The sequence below is a fragment of the Clinocottus analis genome, unplaced genomic scaffold (genome assembly GCF_023055335.1).
Source record: "Clinocottus analis isolate CAN_PGR_092001 unplaced genomic scaffold, fCliAna1.0.p SCAF_16, whole genome shotgun sequence".
Lineage (NCBI taxonomy): Eukaryota > Metazoa > Chordata > Actinopteri > Perciformes > Cottidae > Clinocottus > Clinocottus analis.
Genome location: NW_027175887.1, coordinates 527,501 through 543,018, shown reverse-complemented (window position 1 = coordinate 543,018; position 15,518 = coordinate 527,501). Strand labels below are relative to the sequence as shown.

General features: G+C 41.4%; 2 protein-coding genes across 3 annotated transcripts in view; one reads left to right on the top strand and one right to left on the bottom strand.

Annotated features, from left to right (window-relative positions):
- Positions 1-3,209: 3,209 nt before the first annotated feature.
- Positions 3,210-7,840, bottom strand: praf2 (PRA1 domain family, member 2). The gene is made up of 3 exons (XM_068579429.1): positions 7,647-7,840; positions 6,132-6,349; positions 3,210-5,738 (listed from the first exon to the last, which is right to left on the bottom strand). The coding sequence occupies exons 1-3, from the start codon at positions 7,823-7,825 to the stop codon at positions 5,599-5,601; spliced, it is 537 nt and encodes a 178-aa protein (XP_068435530.1). The 5' UTR covers positions 7,826-7,840; the 3' UTR covers positions 3,210-5,598.
- Positions 7,841-9,383: 1,543 nt separating this feature from the next.
- copz2 (COPI coat complex subunit zeta 2) overlaps positions 9,384-15,518 on the top strand; it is a 15,386-nt gene continuing 9,251 nt past the window's right edge. For both annotated transcript variants that reach the window (XM_068579253.1, XM_068579251.1), the window contains exons 1-3: positions 9,384-9,489; positions 14,478-14,546; positions 15,279-15,363. In XM_068579253.1, the coding sequence (XP_068435354.1) occupies positions 9,472-9,489; positions 14,478-14,546; positions 15,279-15,363 (172 nt within the window). In that variant the 5' untranslated portion in view covers positions 9,384-9,471. The remainder of the gene's footprint in view (positions 9,490-14,477; positions 14,547-15,278; positions 15,364-15,518) is intronic.

The following is a 15,518-nucleotide window of genomic DNA, read 5'->3' as shown; positions in this document are numbered from 1 at the left end:
ACCCTAGTGATCATGACAAAGATGCTGTTAAACTGCGTATAAAAGCAGAGCTTCGGAAGCAGCGCAATCCTCTGTTTATGTTACGTGCCATGGTCAACCAAGAGAATAATCCAGTAGTTGTGACTACAGAGTTCATACCGTGCATGCAAGCAGTGCTTCAGAGTCAGCGTAATCTGATGTTTGAATTACATTCCATTCCCAACCCAGTGAATAATCCAGTAGTTGTGACTACAAAATCATCTGTTATTGACATTGACCATGAGGAGGAGAGGCGACAGTGGCTACCTGACGCTGTGCACCTTGTGACAGAATATCAAACATCAGATGTAGTAGTGACTACTAGCATGGCGGTTAAGACTCATGTTGCAGATGCTACCGATGATGCTAATTCTGCTGCTAATGTTGTTGCTGGTGATAATGCTAGTGTGGCTAATGCTGCTAATGTTGTTGATGATGATGCTAATGTGGCTAAGGCTGCTAATACGACTGCTGGCGCGCAAGCGAGTGAAGGGGGGTTGTCGTTAGAAGGTGCTGAGTCTCATGCCCAAGATACAGATGTTGACCGTGATTGTCAGAGGTGCCGTAAAATTGCTGGATTGCGGGGTAGGCTACCATTGGCCAGCTAACCGAGTCGGTCGAAGGTCTCTGTCGGTCACAGGCCATCAGTGATGAATACATACAGGAGCATATGTTCACACAGAAGGACATTGCACAACTCATGCGCAGAACTGGTAACTTGTAATATAGTGCTAGACAGTGTGTTTTGTTTTTGTTTTGTTTCTACACACACACACACACACACACACACACACACACACACACACACACACACACACACACATACACACACAACCATTAGTGAATGTTTTTTTTTCTATTCTCTCTGACACATTGAATGTATTACTTGTGTGTTTTCTATGACACTATGGATTGCACATTCAATGTATTGGTTGTGTATTTTTATTTACCGTGACACTATTATCGTATATGTGACACGATGAATGTGTTTTTTTTTAAAAATTTATTCTCTCTTGATGATGACGATCTTGTGTGTTATGTGATAATAAATGAATGATTATTGTCGATTAAATTGGTTTACATGTTTTTATTCGTATCATTGCCACATCACATTGCATTACATTACTTTAGCACATTCTACACATGAAACAAGTATCTCCAAATCACACAGAGGGGTTTATGTTGCTTACAAAAAAACATACCTTTGTACACATTAACTAAATTATCTCTGTACATGGCTAGTTGCTCATAAGACATTCCTTTTCGTATATGACATAGAAAAAGCACACAGTGTTGCCCACAGGTTGTAGCAATGCTATTGTGAACCTGTTTCCTAGAATAAGATATATTTTCAATTATTGAGAAAATTAGCTAGTCCGTCAGGGAAAAGGGTACAATGAGGAGGGTTCCCAAAACTATCACAAAAAAACATGCTTTTGTTTGTTGATATAAATAGCCAACCAACGCTCTCCATGTTTATCAGAAGGGTGTGTGTTTACAACCAACATCAACGGATATTTGTACAACTTATACTGATGGACAAAAGAGACTCAAATTATTTAAACTGAAATTCTGTTCACAGTTTTTCCTTTTTTTTAATACTATGTCCACATTCACTCCTGTTTTATCACACATTCATAATGTATATTTCTGAGATCCATGTATTAAACCTCTCAGGCCAACCCAACCATTTCACTAGGACACTACTACTACTACTATAGTCTTCCATAGTAGTAGTAGTGTGGTAATTACTCTGAAATTTGTACCATTAGAGATCTGTGTTCTCACTACACTCGTCAGCTCTATTGTATTCATAGCCATTTAGTAGTTATCGACCATTACTTGTTGTTGATTTGATATTTCGATAACTGAGTCAAAAACTAAATAATGAGATAAGGGGGGCGGCGCTACTCAAACGCGTACCACCAATCGCACATTTACGGTTTTAATTAATGATACATTCCCTGAACACCCCTCATCAGGTTCCAAATTAAAACAAAATAGCGAGTACTCATTACCAAAGTCGCCTCGGATTACTGCCAGCGATCTATCTTTTAAATGCCTGCCTGTTGCCTGAATCATGTAGTAATATTCTCTATTGACCTCTCCGAAAGAATTGATTGGTTGGAGTTGGTTGGAATGGTCTCGATGGACATGAATGACCATCTGCATAAATACACATATATTCTGTGTCATAGTGTTCAAAATTAAAAGGATTCCTTTTATACCCCTCATTGTCAACAAAACACAATACAAGACATTTTAGGATCCGTCCCAAGTTTAGTTTTGATATTCTAACAGTATCACCTCAGCTAAATTTAAAACTCACAGTCTTCCGTGGGATCATCTTGAAGACCATTTTCTCTGTGTCTATTGACTTCTGCTGGAGCCATCTTTATAGATCCATGAATCGAGTTATTGTGCTGAAACAAGATCTTGAACCACATCAACATATATAACAACAGAAGACAAATATCTCCACATACGTGTCTTGTATGTTCTGTTAAAACGTTCCACCACACACGCTTTAGTCTCATTTGGTGTTGAAAAATGTGTGATTTTATTCTGCCTAATGAGCTGCTTAAATGTATTAATGTAAAACTTTGTACCTTAGTCTGTTTGTAATTTTAAAGGTATGCAACCTCCGTTTAGAATGTCTTTAAATGTATTAGTTAAAGATGGGCCTGTTTTATTAGCCAGACACCGGACCCATGAATATTTAGCAATCATCTATGCATGTCAACAAAAACTATACACATTATCTCTTTTGAATTCCCTCCAGAGAGTCATTTTGGACACCATACTCATCAATCAGGTCATGATACATTGTGGTTATTTCTTCAGCATTAACAATTTTCAGTTCATGCAGAAGCATTTCTGCAGCTCCGTGTATGCGGTCGTAGCGGGCATGGATGCCATTTAGACATAGATAAGCATCTATGGCTGTTATGAAACATATGTTCAACAGCTTTTTCATCAGACGTTCAAAATGGTGTCTGTAGAATCCTGCCTCCATAGGCCACAAACAGGTATGCTGCATCTGACTGGGGTGATTGATCATGCAACCTTTGCAGGCCATTAGATGTTGACGATGCATGAAAAGGTTTATCAAATGTAATACACTAATTGTAATTCCATCCAGGAATACGGGCGATAGCTCCTTGGCTGATTGTGGACTTCCAAAGATGATCCCTGCTGTGTTCTGGATGAGTCCAACAGTTAAATGTCGAAAGCATAACAGCACAGGACAACTACAATGGCACAGAAAGCACAATTAGGAAATAAAAGACAAAATGTGTACCGTCAGCAATATGATTAATAATGGAAAATACACACAAAAAGGCCGGCATCCTCACATCTTAATAAATGCTTGCCCATGTTAGAGTTGTGAAAGCATTTTTTTGCAGGCAATTTCACAAACTTGCATTAAACACAAAATATTCTGTTGAATAATAATACTGAAGTAATACAGGAATGCAGAGAAATGTTACACATACAGGAACACTTGTCTTTATGTTTGGTTCAACCAAAGCAATACAATGCATAATCCCCACAACCGGCAGCTGTAGCACACAAGTTAAACTAGTCAAATACCTTCACTCAGCTTTCTGAAATCATAAGCTATAAACCCTTCATGAATAGTAATTTCTTCTAAATGTTCATAGCTAAAAACAACACAAGGGTGTATCGTTTTTAATCTTTCTTCAAAAAACAGCAGTTCTACATAATGTCTACAAAGCAGGGAGCATTGGGACGCTGTTGGTGGTCAATGTAGACTCTTTAGTCACTATTTATTATGTATAAACAATAATTAATAAATAACAACATTAAAAGTCTTCCACCATGATAGTGGCACTGGGCTGTATTTCAGCCTGGTTTCCAAATAAAATGACCTTCCCATTCCATGAAGCTGCATTGTCAATAAAGTTTTCGAGGGAATATTTTTTTTCTCCCTGATCACATTCGCATTTGGCTTTTCGGAAATATATTTTGTCAAGGTTCACGGACTGGATCGAGATGAGGTTGGGGGTTGGAGGGGTACGACTAAAAATCTTTTACTAAAAGAAACGTAAAAGTAGTGTCGTTGCCTTCATTAAGAATGCAGTTTCATATAAGTAAAGTCGACACTAGCGGTCATGTTGGCATACGCGTATGCCGAAATATTAATATGAAGCACATTTTTAGGTCAGGAACATCAACATTCAACGTATTCTGGTTTGCAGAAAACACACAATGCCAACATTTTATTTTGAGCTAACGCCAGAACGCTAATATGGTGCAATGACAATGCTAACATATTGAACATTAGTTAGCTACATTGTTCAGCATGTTCACCGTTGTAGTTTTGCATGTCAGTATATTCCTAAAGCACGGCCTGATGATCTTACAAAACTTTTTCGTTTTTTTTCCAGTCCATCTATTACATGTTGACATTCTTCATTGGACAATTAAAAAACTCTGAACTAATGGTAATGGAGGACAAGTCAGAGGATCAGATCTCTTCAGTAGGCTTCTCCCTCGGGGCAGCAAACATTACTGCAACCAAATTCCATTTCAGTCCATCCAATATTTCTGGAGATATTTCAGTTGGGACCCAACTGGTGGAAAGATTGACCAGCATCGCCAGCGTGGCTAAAGGCTGATAGTGAATTACAAGGAAAAGAAGACGTGTTGGCAGAGCAACCAACAAACTTGGCGAGTGGTTGTCCATGGTAACAAGGATTTAAGTCATAAAAGGAATTAGGGGTCCGTTCAAGGTCCTTCATTTGCTCCAGTGGAGCTTCACTGCCAGCACATGGGAGAGCAGCGGTGGAGGGCTGTTTACGCAGCGCTGTGGGGGGAAGAACTGAAATGACTCATGAGGTTCCTTCACATATCCTTCTTTTGGTCCTGGACCAACCAACTATTATGCTGGACAAAGAGTCTCAGACTATGATTTGTTCTTCATATCTCCTGTTTCTTTCTAACTGCATCGTATTTAAGTCACTCACTAAATGATTAAAAGGAACTCATTTGATAGTTTCGGCATCGCCTCCATCTGCTCTGCTGAATGGGACCATTTTAAATAAGTCATTCGATCACTGATATTTACAGGGAGAGTATGAAAAGGCTCATGAGTACGACTACAATTACCACATCTCTTGGCACAGGACCAATACTTTTTGCTTGTAGGTGAGAATAATACAACATAAAAATAAATTAAAAAAGAGCACAAGTCAAAGTGTAGATACTTAAGGATACCAGGGCTCACTGGAAATATGCCCGGATGGCTACAAAACAGCACACTTAAAGCACACACAGAAATGTATCATGTCGACATAAATGAAACACCACAATGTGCGCTTCTAGTGCAAAAGCAGGTCGGCGGTGATGATTCCATCATTTTGTTTGTCACAATGACTTCCAACCTTTTCATCAGTCCGTTTCCCAGGTATCCGGTTAGTTCATTTGTTCCTGACTCTCCTTCGTTTCTTCCTCCTCCCCTGTAGTAATTATCTCCTCCTCCCCTCCTGGTTTTCCTCTGCTTTCCCCATTCTCCATCTCATCAACCGCCAGACATCTCTTCTTCCTCTTTCCCCTCTAGGATCCGGCCTCCTGTTCCTGTCCCAGGGCCTCCAACAGGAGTCCCATGGGTGTCCTCTTCAGGCCGATGCTCTCCAGCTTGTTCTCCAGCTTGTTCTTCAGGCTGCGCAGCCTCACCGATGCATGGACCAGAACCACTGCGACAGACACAGAGGGGTAAATGGTCGTTTATTACTGCCGATAAGGGTTACTCAAGTTACCATCATTTCTCAAATTTGCATTTACCTCAACTGCAGTAAGAACCAGGTTTATATTAGAGATGTCCTTTGAATTAAACCTCTTTTCACATAGGACATGAACCTGGCTGAAAGGATGTGTATAGGTGGTTTCTCTTCTCTAACAGAGAAAGAAACACTACTTTTACTTATTAATTATTTTACAAAATTGATGAGCAACAATGGAAACAACTGCAAAGCAAAAGCCAATGAAAACTGGGCTGATGAAATCTGATTTGATGTTTGGAGAGTAAACTTGCGTTCCTGCTTTGGTGTGGTGCGATGTGTTTATGTATGCGTGTGTTCCTGTCTTACTCAGTACAGGGAAGGCAATCCCAAACAGGAACACGGCCACACCTCCCAGCACCGACACAAAGAGGTAACTGGCCAAGAGAATGGCCAACACAGAGATCGTGGGATGGTTTCTGCGGAAGCGGCGAACGGGAGCTTGGTTCTCGGCGACCCAGACAAAGCCCATGAACAGCAAGGTGACCACCGTCGCCCCAACGAGCAGCTGTAAGGGATGGAAATACCTGAGGGAGAAAAAAAAGACACTTTTACCAACATGCAGGAGCGCAGTGACATTTTTGCAGACAGAGAGGGGGTGCTAAAATTTTTTAATTTTGTTTCTTATTGTCAACAAATCCCACATAAAGACCTAAAGCATCGAAGCCTGATATCATCTTCTTGCACTGCGCCGATAAGCCAGCCATCTTGTCTTTTTGCAACCAGTGAACAAAAGTGACCATATTTGGAATGAGGAGGAGCGATGCCATGTACTCTGGTACCAACATGTCAATCACACTAAGCAAAATCTGCTTTGTGGTCTATTTGATGCTAAATAGACCATAACTTACAATATGAAATTCATACTGTATTGTAGAAGACTTGAAACTAGAGAGTAAGACCATAAACGCATGTTTACTGAGGAAAGAAATCAAGAGAGAAGTAGAGTAATTTTCTCATAGACTTCTATACAACCAGAGGATTTCCCCCATTGTGGTCAGTAGATATAATGCTTTAAGTTTAAAGACAGTGGTACATTCACTCACGTAGTGTACTTAAGTATACTTTGCATGTACACTTAACTTGAGCATTTCCGTTTAATGCTACTTTACATTTCCAGAAACAAATATTGAAATTTTGGCTGCGCTACATGTATTTGATAACCGTTGTTACTTTGCAGGTTCAGATTATGAGCACAGTACATAATTCAACAAATAAACAATGGCGTGTCATTATGTATAACAACAAAACATTGCTGAGCCCTCAGGGTGGACCTCTTGGTGAGATCCACCCTGCAGTACACACACAATACACTAGAATGTATTCCCCATCTGTACCAGCTAGCACATTAAAGGGATGAACACAATGCATCAATAATTATAACACAACAATATATATATATATATATATATATATATATATATATATATATATATATCATTCTGTAAAGTAAAAATGAGCATTCTGCAGTATGACTAAATTTACTTTTTTTTTTTCAGTATATTTACGTAGATGCCAATACTGTGTACTTTTACTTTGGTAAACATTTGAATGAGTATTTCTACACAGTGGTATCAAGCTACTGTAGTACAATCTTCTGTTTAACAGACACTCAGCAGATTCCTCTCCAGAGGGGAGCACATGCTATATGAACAAAGGCGAGCCTGCTGCCGCCTTCAGCCTGGTCTCTTATCCACTAAACGGTGCGTTCACGTGTCATTTCGGAGGAGAACGTCACACTGTTTACTGGGCGTCCGGTATGCTCGTTACGAGAGAGACGTGGAGGGTGAGGAGGGGTGACCACGTCAGTAGAATGGAACTCACCCCACCAGGAGCAGGAGGCCCAGCGCCGACACCAGGTAGTTGCTCTGGTAGTACAGCAGGTTGTTGATGATGCGGTTGTTCCAGCGGTCCAGGTCGCGCACGTCGGGCACGGCGAACCGGGCCGAGCCCAGGAGGAAATCATCCAGGCTCCGGAGGGGTGGCGGCTGCACGCCTGCCATCTTGCCTCGGCGGTAGTAAACTCGGCTTCCCAGAATGCACGGCGGGGGAAGGGAGCGTGAGCAAAGGAGGGCGGCACTATTACTGAATTAACTATCACTCACTCATCGGCTCATCAAGTGCGACACGCAAATTCAAGCCCCCCAAAAATAAAAAATATATAAATAAATAAATGAATGGATTTGTTAGTAAATAAAGAGAAAAATACATAATTCGTTAAACTGAATTATAAACGATACATTTGGGAATAATTCGTTAAATTTAATTCTAAACGATACATTTGTGATTTAAACCACCTCAAAAAATCACTCAAACAGCACACATTCTGATATGGAACTTCAAAATGAAAGCTCTCTAAATATGTAATATGTGCTATAGCTATGTATTAAAATGTATTCACTTAACTACGAAGAAGGGAGTCCCATTTCCTTTCAAAATGACAGCAGACCAGCTCAGTGAAACCCAGCAGGCATCCCGGAACAGAATGCCTTATGAAATGTCTGCAGGAGCTCTGTAGATTTGTCAGTGAGCATACCTGACTTAAGGTTGTAATTAGAGAATGTGGTATTTGGATCATGATACAGGAAATAAGACATAAATAAATAGACTTCCTAAATGATGGTGAGAAAATCCATCTACTGTCAAGGAGCACATTTGTAACCATCATCACTCTCCAGTCAAGTACAGATGAGTGTGAACATGAACTGGACTTACAAAATAACCAATGTAAGAAACACCCCACACCCCATGCAGTGCACACAGACAGGGACCTGAGTTGCCCCCCCCCCCCCCTCCCCCGCCCCCCCTCCCCCTTCCAATGAATGCGGTGGTTATTGTAAATCGTCTTTTTCAGCTAACAAAAAACAGCTGAATGAGGAGACAAACACATGCTATTATTAGTATTTTGTATTGTGAAGATTATTTTATTTTTAATTCAAACAATATCAATATTCTCCTCGCTGTCAACAAGTCCAACGTCAAGACCAACGCCAACAATGTGTTAGTCGGCCTATCTCAATAACTCTGACCTCTCTTGCTGTCTGTGGTCTTCGCACGCAAAAACGAATTCCCTTCAAATATGTAGATTTTTTGAAAACACGAACACAACCTTGTTGCATTATCGTTCGGGATTAAGCCAACAAAGTTGTGTTAGTGTTTGGGGACGCCAATGAGTATTTCATATAAATGAAGGTGAGATTGAATCACAACTAAACAGTGCCCAGGTTGAGGTCACTTAATGTGTGGCTTGCCAACATAAGGTTTTGGCTGCACTGTTTGTCTATAAATACATAATATACATCTCCAACGCAGAATGTCTTCGCCTCACGCTGTAATCTGAACGCCACGGACACACGGCGAGCTGTGGACGTCACGACTGCCTCCGGAAAAGGGAGCAGCACAAAGGCTCTTATTGTGAAAGGCCAGAGAGCGAGAGAAGGAAAAGGGGAGAGAAAAAAATGTCTGTCGGGAGCGCGCGTTGAGGCTCTGCGTGGACTCGTGCTCCTGTGGCTTTTATCCGGTTGGCTGCTGCTGATGTCGGGATCGCGCGCGGGCGGCTGCGTAAGAAGAAAAAAAAATGTGAGCGGCGCACTCTGTGTGACAGCTCAGAGCTGTCCACGTCAACACAGCGAGCAGCACGGCGGCGGCGATGGACTACGCAACTCTGGTGAGCCTCCACGCCGTTGCACCTTTAGTTTCGGGGTCCAAACAGGGGTCTGTTCGGGTCCCTCTGCCAAGTATATATGTGAGTTATATGTGTGTGTGTGTGTGTGTGTGTGTGTGTGTGTGTGTGTGTGTGTGTGTGTGTGTGTGTGTGTGTGTGTGTGTGTGTGTGTGTGTGTGTGTGTGTGCGCGCTGCTTTTTTAGCGCACGGCACCATTTGTTGCATTATGCCAATTTCTGAGGTGCAAGATACTGGAGACAGAGAGAGGGGGCGGATGGGGGAGAGATGGAGAGAGGGATCGGGGAAGATCGCTCATAAATCAGGAGCGGGGGTTTGATTCACTCTTTAAATACACGGAACGCGAGCGCAATCCCGATCATGTTACGCGATGGCGGACGCGCGCACAGGCCCGATCTGATCGCGGCAGCGTTTCACGTGCATGACAGCGCGTCTAAAAGACAGTTTTTTTTTATTTGATGTTTTCTTCTTTATTTCAACAACTGGTCGGCTACGGTGGTGGCGGGACAACTCGGTCGGGCGATAACTTAACTCTGTGTGAGCCGACCGGCTGAGCCGTCAGCTGTCAGCACTTCTCTTTTCCACGCGAAGCGCAACAGGCGCAACTTTGAGCCTAAAGACTGCGCTCCCACTGCGGGACCGGTCAAGGGGCAGGGTGTGCGTGCACGCGTGCGTGCGTGTTTAAATGTCCGCTTTGTGCGGAGCGCTCTGTGCACAAATCGGTTGACGTGTAGAGCAGAGTAGGTGCCACGTCCACCGTTCTCTCTCTCCCCCCCTTGCCTTGCGCACTATTTATTCAGTCTCTCTCTCTCTCTCTCTCTCTCTCTCTCTCTCTCTCTCTCTCTCTCTCTCCATTATGACCCACCCTCTCTTTCAGTGCTGTGAAGTAACTAAGTACATTTACTCGATTACTGTAAAGTTGTTTTTTTCTTTTTTCGAGTACCTCCATTGTACTTGTGTATTTTAATTTACCTTAAAGTACCGTACTCTACTGGCGTACATCCATCATAATACTCATAGTTCACTGACAACTACAGATGTTCGTTTAACATATTTTACAAATATGATACATGGTGAAGATAAAACTATTTAACAGTACTTCATCGTAGCTTACGGAGTAAAACTCGACTTGCTTTTCCACTTTTGCAAGAAATAACACGATGAGCTATATAACTCAATGCTCTCAATACTCGACCAATTACAAATACTCCAATAAGTTAAAGTTTTAAAAGAAGTCCATAAAGTTGAAAAAAAGGTCAAGACACCCTGTTGTAAGTCTATTGTAGACTTTGTTTGTGGTTTCTAATGCTGCGTTGAGGTGAAAGTTGGAGGTCGGGATTTCCTAGTGGAAAATGTCCAACTATCGAATTGCAAGTGTTTTAGATGCTCGAGACAAACTGATGTGTCTTTGGCGAGTGTACTCGAAGTATTTGTGTTGAATTTATATGCAGGACAGGTTTCACGATGGTCTGTATAGTTTTTTTGCAGGTAAACAAACTTTATGTTGGTTTACCGTTTCACAGCCTACGCTTCAGTTGTGTGACGTCAGACATCTGCTTCTTCGCGAGGTCGGGAGAGGTGGATTCAGAAACTGAGACGGAGTGGCGTTATGTTTTCTTGGTCGGAGATGTTCGAGTTCCCAGTTGTCTATAAACGCATCTTAAGTCTTGTCAAATCCTGCATGCTTTCTGATCAATTATGCTAAGGTGGTGAGTAATATAAAGATTGGTGCAAACCACCGATTTCTTTGATTCACACAGATCACAGGTCAGTGTTTTCCAGTAAAAAAAAAAGGAAAAAAAGCCAATACTGACGGAAAGAAGTGTAATACATTAAATAAGAAAATGAAATAAAACATAAAAGGAAAGGGAGCCATAAAAAAGCTTGGAGACTGAATTAAAAAGTAATAAATCAAAACAAAAATAGAGGAAAACCATGACTACACTGCTGCAGCGGTGTGGGACATAAAATTGTGACATGCAGTTTGTTTGAGGCAAGCAATATCCAAAAGCAAGATCATGTATAAGGAAGATCATTAAGATCCTTTACAAAGACGTTCATGTCCTCATGAATCACTTTCATTACGTGCATCGACAGAAAATGGTCAAATTGAATTTGATTTGGAGTCAATCCAGTTGTGAGGATTCTTTAGAGGTTTTCATGTTTGTTAGCAACAATAATGCTGCATTCACGCTGGTGGGAAAATCAGCAAACAACGTTATCCAAGTAATTTGGTACAAAGTGTTGTATTCATTTGCAGTTATTATGAAAAATTCACAGGAAATCAAACAAAAAAACAGTTGAGTCATCGCATGAATCATCTCCATTGTAGTCCTTAAAGTTTGAAATGTTAATTAATGTTGGATATACTCTTGTTGCTTTCTTGCAAAGAGACAAGAAGATCGACACGATTCATCTCATGTCTGTTAGTAGCTAGTAGTTGGTTAGCTTAGCTTAACACAAAGACTGGAAGTGGGGGGAAATGTCTAGCCTCGCTCGGTCCAAAGGTAAGTAAATCCACCAACTAAAGCTCACTAATTAATGTTGTGTGTTCAATCAGTCCTGGTTTCCAGCCTTTGTGCTAAATAAAGCTTATTGGCTGCAGGCTTAAGCTATACATTAATATTCAAACAGAAGAGGGGTATAAACTGTCTATAAGCAGATATCTACGGATGAAATGCACAATTTGTAGGCAATGAGACAAGCTTTTGGTATCGTAAGCGTTCTGGTCTTTGTTCGTATAGTCCGAGGAGTATTGACCAATAGTCTCTACAAAACAAACGTTCCATACAAATGCAGACATCAGTCCGGTTGCAGACTTCCTGGCTCAACTCCAACTCAATTCTGGCAATCTCAAGATGCTACAAGGAGACGAGGAAGTCATAGCCAGGATAGCTGCTGGATACATCAGAACCACATAATTTTTGGTCGATGTCCGAAGAGTGGCCATCTTCTCATCAAACTCATCGAAAGGAAGGCGAGCAAGTGTATTCTCTCTCTCTCTCCATTCTCTCCGGAAAAATAATGTGTTGTCTTTGTTTTGTGTTGTTTAGCAAGCAGATGGAAGCAAAAAATGTCCGTCTGAAAGTCTTTTCAATGCCTCATGTAATATGCTTCTATGGAGACTGTTGTTTGAGAGTGAAATATGAAACCGGTCGGTGAGCACCTCCTAAGCTACTGTCACTTATTCTGGATCACGGTATCAGCTAAATACGTTGAAAATGTCCGGTTTGTATGTTGTGTGAATAATGTGTTAAACATACAAAATTAATCTGATTTGCAGTTATGACAACTGCCAAGTTCAAGTCCAAATTAGCCAGAAGCTTTGTCAACTGTCTCAAGACGTCTAAATTGGTCTTCTGCTTTTGTCTTAATCCGTGACCCACTTATAAACCTCACACTCCAGAGAAAATCAGGATGTTTAAACCGAACAGCCACTTTGTTGTTTGACATTTTAGGCATTTAGGTTGCCATGTTGAGCCAGAGACTTGCAGTTTGTCAAATAAGCTTTCACCTCCACTTATTTGGTCTCAAACCTCCACAATAGACAATCCCCTCTTATTCTCACGGCTATTCCCGACCTTTACAATATGCCGTTTGCATTGCTATGTTAGCCATCGAGCTGTTGATCCTGAGGAAGTCACTTTAGTGGGGAGGTGTGTTCATGGTCCCATGTGAAGAGCTGTTCCCCCGAGGACAGGGCAGGGCCCGGATCAGAAGCTGGTTGCACCAGTGGTTTGGAAGTTCAAACTTCGTTGAGTTATAAAGTACAGTGTTCACTATTATAACCTGTTGCACGCCGCTAACTACCACAATCTAGTACTAACTGCTGAGGTGTGACTGTTGCGCACTTGACCAAACTAGCAAGCTATTATACCAGCCATTGAAAGTGAAGAGTAAAACAAGTTCTATGGTCTGTGGTCGACCACACTTGATCAAAAGACTATTGAATACTCTATGTTTATATATTGTCCAATTATTGGTTACTTGGGAGACCAGGGGACGGTGGGAGTAGGAGGTTGACGGGGCAAGTTGCATCATAGCATGTCAGTGAAATTCCAGCAGGGAAGACTGCCTGTCAAAGAAAAACATAATATATTGTGTTTGGGGTTATTATTATTGATGGAGCTTGGAAATAATCAAACCTTTAAGCTTTTAGCAATCACTATAGTTCAACTTAAAGCATCATAGTCAAAAAATTCTTGAACGCGGTGTTGAACGCCTTACTCAGGGTTCAAAGTCCTATCTAACTATATTCTGTGGACCTCAGTGTCAAAATGCCTTTGTCAAAGCTCAGTCCACATTTGACCAACGTCTGAAATAACAGAGTTACTTTATGAATGAAGATCACAAAATTACTATTTATCTTTTGTGTAAGTGATTTTACACCCATGGAGACCCAGAGGAGCAATTATCAGACCAGTATGTTGCCTGAAACAAAAGGTGGTTGATAAAAATATGTTGTCTTCATCCTCATCGTCATCTTCCTCCTCCTGTAAACCATGATGCAAGCTGGGAAAATTGTACGGTGGATGTCTTGGAAGTTCCTGGTCTAAGTTCTGTGATACACTCTGACTGTGAATCTATGCTAGTCAGTGCATAACAGAACTTTGTCTCGGGTCTAAAAACACTACGGACGGAAGGCCGGAGGAGTGAGTGACTGAGCCGGATACTGGACAACATCTATTGGCATTTCTTCATCTGGTAAATAAAACAAAACTGGGCGACAAAACAAAAGCACAAAAGTCTGCAGATTAAACCGACAGCTGTAGGAACTGGTCAGACTGGACGGCTTCTGTGTGTACAGGGTGTTGCTGGAAAAGTCAGCTTTACATGGATGATTATGATTAAGGTTGAGGCAACACGCTGGTCAGATGCTTTTCCTGTTGCTGAGGCGAGACCTCTCCCAGCCTTCCTCAGGTGACTCGGCAGTGCTGAAATATTGAAGACGTTCTCTCTGTTTGTTGTTGCAGGAACCCTCCCTCTACACAGTGAAAGCTCTTTTCATTCTCGACAATGATGGCAACAGACTTCTGTCAAAGGTAAGGTGAAAGCACCCGCACATTAACCCTATCTTACAAGCACTTTAAGCATTTCACTCGCTGGGGGAAGAAACAGCTGTGGCTTGTGTTTATTACAAGGATTCCACAGAAAGACTATTTAAAGCCCCATAGGGGTTTCAAATGGTACAATCCAGATGAAAAGGAGGGGGGTTGTAAGGAAGGGCTCCATTCCAATATGCGTTTTTGTATAATAGTTTCTTTTTTCTGTGGACAAGTGTGTTCAGTCTGTGGTTCAACCAGCCAGTTATGCCGAGTGAAGCTAATGTAGAAGTGTTTTAAGACTTCTATAATTGTATAGAAGTCTAAGGGGGAAGTACTCTACTTCTCTCTTACTTTGGTGAAACATTGAAAACATGAGTTTATGGTCTCAATCTCTAGTTTCAAGTCTTTCATACTGTGTGATGTTTATTTAGAGTCAAACAGACCAGAAAGCAGAGTATGCTACCAGAGTTGTATACAGTGTCTCTCCATCACTTCCTCGCTATTCAAATATGGTAACTGCAGTTTATCGGTTATAATAAGCCATATTGTTTTTATACCTAATACTTCTTTTTTTTTTTTTTTTTTTTTTAGCAAACAGGATTATTTTAGATCTCAACCCCTCCTTCCAGTATCAACTCCTCCGTGTTCAGTGCAGACCTAAATTAAACCCAGTGGCAACATTTATTCAGTGTGTGTGTGTGTGTGTGTGTGTGTGTGTGTGTGTTTCAGTACTACGACCCCGCGCTCTACCCCTCCATGAAGGAACAGAAGAACTTTGAGAAGAACATCTTTAACAAGACACACAAAGCCGACAGTAGGTTTCCCCTCTCTCTGTCTCCGTGCATGCGTCTTGCTCGACACTTGTACGTGATGCTAGCCTAAAGCTACTTTGTTAGTGTGAAGATTTTGGATTTTCCGTCCACTTTTGTTGGCGACGTGAAACACAACGGATCCTTTTTCTGCACTCAT

Coding starts and splice junctions, on each gene's coding strand:
- praf2 (XM_068579429.1), bottom strand. CDS start 7,825: ATGGCAGGCGTGCAGCCGCCACCCCTCCGGAGCCTGGATGATTTCCTC. Junction 6,350..7,646: donor GGCCTCCTGCTCCTGGTGGG/GTGAGTTCCATT, acceptor TTTCTCCCTCAG/GTATTTCCATCCCTTACAGC. Junction 5,739..6,131: donor GATTGCCTTCCCTGTACTGA/GTAAGACAGGAA, acceptor TGTCTGTCGCAG/TGGTTCTGGTCCATGCATCG.